Here is a 6,458-nt window from a genome sequence, read left to right on the forward strand (position 1 = left end):
ACTGCTGACCCCTTCCAGTTTTGGCAGTTTTACAGAAAGTGCCTTACAGGTATTTTTTGAAGCTTTGAGAGTCCTGTTAGTGCTACACTTGCAGTGTCATAATTATGTTGTCATAGCAACAGAAACACTTTTTTAAAGATAAAAACACTGAAATATCATATTGTAAACTCTTACTCATGGCTGATTTATAAATGACTGAGACTACAGTGGAATAATCTGTAAAACTATCGTGTTAGAGAAGTCTGAATTGGGAAGAGTAAGCAGGTTTGAGTAACGACAAAATTCAATCCTCTTAGTCAGTTGACTGCAAGCTGTACCAAATATGGCTTTAACTTTTGTTTCGTATGCACATCACACGTGGCTATTTTTAACAACTGCCATGTAAATTTGGATTTGTGTCAGTAACTCAGGACAACTGTGAGACAACCTACTTCCCCTCACTTGTAACTGTTTGTCATCTTTTCATACAAAAAAGATTGAAATTTCATAGTTTGAATTTAGATTGACTAATGAACTGATATAAAAAAATTCAGCTGGGAGCTATACACATGGTTAGTATATTAGGATGATTAATAGGGTGAACCTTTTTAGTTCTGTAAGCAAAATATAGTGTACATATGTTCCCATTAAAAAAGCAGACTAAAGAAAGTCTGAAGCATTTTCACTTCTGAGGCGTATGATTTTCTTTTCACTTTCTAGCTGCAGCATGGCATAAATGACTTTCTTTTCAATTTCTGCAGCATGGCATTTGTATGTGCATGATGTGGGTAGCTATGGGTTCATGGCTGTGGTGTTTTCAGACGGGATTTCAGCCTTTTACGGGCGGGTTTTGAATTTCACGACGGTTAAAATTCGTAAAAGTCAAAAACAAGCCCTGTGTTTACCTCCATCTTTACACTGCATTCCAATCGTACCGCCTGTGTAAAGTACCAAAACTCTAGATTCTTGGATCTCAAGCGATTCCTGCGACTCTAACGCTCGAAGTCTCTCGCCTACCCGTTCTTCGATTGCAAGCGTTTCGACGGAAAACTCTTGTCGGAATTCTGCGAACTTCTTTTCGCCGGAAGCGGAGTCGGTGTCTGCTGTCCGTATATTCATATTGTACTTTCATCCACCACTCTGTTGCACCATGAACACTTCGCTGTCAACGTTGTTCACCGAGGCCGGGTATCAAACAAACGGATCTACTCAGAACAGCGATATCCACACCTCGCGATCAACAGCGCCGGTGACACGCAGGTAAAAGAAGTTTTCGCATAATTGAACATGCTCACTGACGTTTTACAATTTGTAAATGTTCACCTTTGGTCCTGAAATGTCAAATCATTTGCAGCGGCGGTATCACAGGCTCTAGAGTCAATGCAGGCGAACCGCTAGCCGCCACTGATACAATAAAAATCAAAAGGTGTGTAACAGCGGCAGCCATGCACGGAGCCCGAGTAAATTTCAACAGACGGTTTCGCCCTCTTTTATCTCAAATACAACTTGCTTATTGGGGTCGATCGATGCTCCAGTTCATCAACTTCATGAAAAATCACACCAATATCCAAAATCTCTCTGTTAAGTCCATGAAAAGCTGTGTTTTTCGGAGCAGTGTCAGCTAGGAAACGCTGTTATCATACATGACCCACATTGACCTATCACGAAATGTTCTGATTGGTTGTTACTTTTAAGGGATACGTCATCCGTTTCAGGGGGTGCTACACTCGAGAGATTTAGTTACACGTAATTACGTTCGATCAGTATCCGTAACGTCTTTGTCATGCAGTGTGCGAAACTCATGCAAAATCTCTACTGGCCCAGCGGGCCAGTAACTTTAAAAAATCACTGGCCCTGAAGGAAATCAACTGGTCCGATCATCAGGTCAAATCCAATATAGTGGAGATATATACCTGCGCTCAGTCTAGGGGCCAAGAATATGATGGGATTGAAAAATAAATAAAGACACCACTTCAAAATCCTAACATCAAACTGTTTTTTTATGCCTTTTAATTCTTTTATTCTTTTTTAATTCTTCAAATGAAGATGACTATCAAAACCGAAAGTTGGGGCAACTGATCTCAGTGTTGAAGAACATGAAATCAGTAAAAGGTTAAGCACTACACATAAACGTTTTCATTTCCTAAAATAGCCTTTCACAACAAATATTTCTAACATTGAGAAAAAGAGCACAAGCGTGGGCTTGAAACACGTCCCAACACAGAAATGCTAAGCATCCAGAACTCCGATCAGGGATGGGTAAGTTTTGGCAGCACAAACGCCGGATCACACACAAATGGAGTCAATACAACACTTGACTCACGATTCTGACTTCTCCCTTTTGAGGACTCATCATTGAAGTCAATGAAGGGAATACAAAAATTAGGTCAACTGATAAAGAGAAATAATACTGAAATGTCCAAACCCACGTTAAAAGACAAATCACAAATTTAAAATGTAAGCGTAATCTTTACAGTGACCAACTTGAGCAAATGGCCGTCAAGGTCAATGAAGACGGTACCATGCACAATGTTTAAATATCGGACATTTACTTTTTACTATCGACGTTTGACGTCCGACATGTATCCGTCATCGTAACGATCTATATATCTGGTCTAAAATCGATACTAGACAATACAAGAATGACTTGCCTCTTGTCGCTGCACGACGGGTTTGAGAAATTGCCTATATTTTACCCCAGGCTGATACATATCGGCGATTTTAGGACTCTTTATAGCTAGGCAATTCTGGAATGACTGTGAAATCAAAGATGTTTACTCGATATTTATCGGCGATTGGGACCCCAATATCGTCACCAGAATGACTCATCTCGTGTCTCGGGCACGTGTGGTCTATTAAAATCACCGATGTTTATCGGCGATTTCGGGACAAACGTCCGATATATATGTTGGAGATTTGCATTGCCACCTCACAGATCTTGCCAAGCCCGACTTCATCATTGCGGCATCAACTTCGATACTATACTTGTCAAATCGGGGTAAATAATCGATGTATATCTGGGAGATCAAACCTTACAGATTTGGCCCAGCGGTCTAGCCAGGCCCGACTTCGATAGTCCGACTTTAATTATACGATACTAGACTTGTCTAAAAGGTGGGTAAATATCCAATATATATGGAGGTTTCACCATCTTATAAATCTGACCTTAGTTTTAGTCAAGGGTCTATGATCTGACCAAACAATTCTAATTTCGATATTGTGTTGCCCAGTAGCTGCAAATATCCGATATCATATAATGTTGAAGTGTCATCGAAATCCAGTTTACCTCGACACATGCAACTCGATCGATACGCTAATTATTCTTTTATGATCACGACGAGATCTCCACCCTAACACATGTAACGTCTTTCGCTTTGATGCAGTACCGTATCTTTGAATAATTTTGTCAGGTATTTAGCTTAGCAAAACATTCTGGTAAACTTCTGTACAATAGGAAAAGCTACTGGCCCGTCTTTAGGAACAGCAGGACATATTTCAAGAGTTACTGGTACGTCCGGCATGGAAACTGCTGGTCTGTCTCCGACCATCGGGTTAGCGTGAATTCCGCACGCTGTTGTCATGTGATAACCAGACGTTGCGTGCGTGTGGAGCAGTAGTTTGTAACGTCGAATGACACTTTTACACGTGGTCATAATTACTAATAGTATTTTTTTTTATAGATTTTCTAATGATTTCCGCGAATTTTGACAAGCAACCTCGTAGAGTATCACTGTAAATTGGCAATTATCTTTGAGGCCAAAAAAAAAGAAAATAAATTGTGCTGTTCTGTTCAGATAACATGGTTTTCAAAAATAAGGTAGGTACGTCGGCAGGATTTTTTTTTCTTTTTACAAAATATTTTTATTTTTAAATATGCATTGTTCAGGGGTTCAGGGCGCTCAAACACTGGCCATAACATTTCCAGATCACAATGTACCATATAGGTATATAAAGGAAAAACATAAGACACCCTCTTTCAAGCAAAAATCAAATGCCAAGTATCGAACGTGTGATTTTACGGATTTTTCTTTGTTTTCTTTTTAGTTCCTTGTTTACGTAGCTCCAAAAAAAATTAGGGTCGGCAGATAAAAAATAGAGTAGGTCGGGTTATCGGAACAGCACAATATTTTTTGTTTGACCTAAGAATACTTCGTATTTGCAACAGTACAAGAGTTCTTGCTATGAGTTCCTGATACAAACGAAATGTAGTATTCCACATTATATCTGACGCCGTCACAAAGATTTCTGTAAACCATGTAAATAATTTTATCTAATAAGAGAATCGGCAAGTTTAATTCGAGGGTACGACGAACTAAAGTAGTCCTCGCGTAGAGAAATAACGTTTTCTTAGAGCTTGCACGAATTTCGCTTGTTTCACATTGTACTACACATGATCAAAACGAAAACAAAATACTATAGCAGTAGCCTGTACAATATATGCTTCCACTCCCACTTGCACTAGGTGCAAACCCCCTGTTAGGTATGGCAACAAGTCAGGAATGTTAAAGGAAATTTCATTCAAAGTAAGATAAGAAGTGAAAACATTAATGAGGAAAACTGTAAATCTTACTTACCAGTATGAATACGCTGCCATAGCGAAGCTTGTGGGCGGACAAGTGAAAGTTAACCGATATTTTGAAATTACGTTCGTAAAACCGTCATCCAATCACAAGCTTCCCCTTGTGGGTCATGACCATTGACCCCAGTCAATGTGGGTCATGTATGATAACAGCGTTTCCTAGCTGACACTGCTCCGAAAACACAGCTTTTTCATGGACTTAACAGAGAGATTTTGGATATTGGTGTGATTTTTCATGAAGTTGATGAACTGGAGCATCGATCGACCCCAATAAGCAAGTTGTATTTGAGATAAAAGAGGGCGAAACCGTCTGTTGAAATTTACTCGGGCTCCGTGCATGGCTGCGGCTGTTACACACCTTTTGATTTTTATTGTATCAGTGGCGGCTAGCGGTTCGCCTGCATTGACTCTAGAGCCTGTGGGCGGTATCATGTCAGCAAAATGGTCGTGAGTGCAACAGCGCATGTTCCGTGAACTTCGGAAGGTTTGACATTGACATGACACACTAGTACTGAGCTCCGCGCGCGCGTTGTCGATCAATCTGCATGGCGCTCACATGAGCAAGGTTTGTGACACATGACATGACAAGGCCATGATCTACCGGTAGGACACTGCACACCCCCGTAAACACTGAGCACTCGGAACTTTCAGGCATAAGCTTATTGCCAGTAACTGTATTTTGTGTGCGAATGTCCATACAAATGTATTCTGTGAACACATGTAGTTTCTGTTCTTTTGTTTATATTAATCTTTTCATTATGAAACTATATACATATATATATATATATATATATATATATATATATATATATATATATATATATATATATATATATATATATATATATATACATATATATATATATTGGATTTTTTTTCCTGACTGAACTTGTATGCCAACAATAATTATGTATGTACACCCTAAACTATACCGAACAGGTAGACACATATATTTGCAACATGAAAATAATAAGTCATTTTATACACTTTATTGAATAAAATAAGACAAACTGCTTTTCCTAAAAATAATGAAACTAAAAAAACAGTTTTAATTACATGTTCAACTGTTGTATAAAATGCATCAGCTGTTCTTTCAGGTAAAGTGGCTGTCGACATACCACAGGCACTTGCTGTACTTAGCTGCAATAATTGTAGCCCTTGGTTGGTGGGGATTGGGCTTCTGTCGTGCGGCTCTCGCCTTGCCCCAACCAGGGGCAAGGCGCGAGCCGCACGACAGAAGCCCAATCCCCACCAACCAAGGGCTACAATTATTGCAGCTATTGCTGTACTATGAGTTGTATGCCTTCAAATAAACATCAAGAATAATGATAAAAAAAGATAACATAAAATATATTACAATAAATCAATTCAAGGTGAATAAAGAGAAACTTTGTAGTTAGGTAATAATAATTAAAATTGTAGCTCACCTTTTTACTGTAACTTTCAACCATTGAGATGCTGTAGCATAGCGTCAGCAAAGGAGAGGGAACCAGACCAGTTGAACAAGATGCACGATAGGTTTGTTAGAGCGCCACCAACGCCGGGATCGCAACAATTGTAAACGAAAGGTAGTTCTGTTTTGTACAATTAACCGTTGAAAGCGCTACACCGATAACCAACATCATCCAGTTGGCAATAGATCTTTACCGCATCACGGCTGTGTTTATTCGTTGCCAACCATTTGGATAGATCTCATTTTAGGCTGCATATGCACAGAACGACCATAGAGTTTTACTCTTCCCTCAGGATTACACTGATGATTGGTAGAAAACCTACTTCTTTGTCATTTTCAGAAAAGTTTGCTCGAACAGTGAAGTTAACACGATTAGAACTAATTTGGGATAATGGGATGGCGAAGTAGAGTCTGTTTAATCTGCAAACGTAAGCTTATATGCTTTTC

The 6,458-nt window shown here is 39.3% G+C and overlaps 1 protein-coding gene across 3 annotated transcripts in view; it reads right to left on the reverse strand.

Moving 5' to 3' along the window:
• Positions 1-6,038, reverse strand: part of LOC139150266 (L-asparaginase-like) — a 38,162-nt gene extending 32,124 nt beyond the window's left edge. For 2 of the 3 annotated variants that reach the window (XM_070722522.1, XM_070722521.1), the window contains exon 1: positions 885-1,344. In XM_070722522.1, the coding sequence (XP_070578623.1) occupies positions 885-1,098 (214 nt within the window). In that variant the 5' untranslated portion in view covers positions 1,099-1,344. Of the gene's footprint in view, positions 1-884; positions 1,345-5,985 lie in introns of those variants that run through there. The other variant, XM_070722523.1, reaches the window with a different exon arrangement.
• Between the last annotated feature and the right edge of the window lie 420 nt (positions 6,039-6,458).

Source organism: Ptychodera flava, chromosome 14 (genome assembly GCF_041260155.1).
Source record: "Ptychodera flava strain L36383 chromosome 14, AS_Pfla_20210202, whole genome shotgun sequence".
Lineage (NCBI taxonomy): Eukaryota > Metazoa > Hemichordata > Enteropneusta > Ptychoderidae > Ptychodera > Ptychodera flava.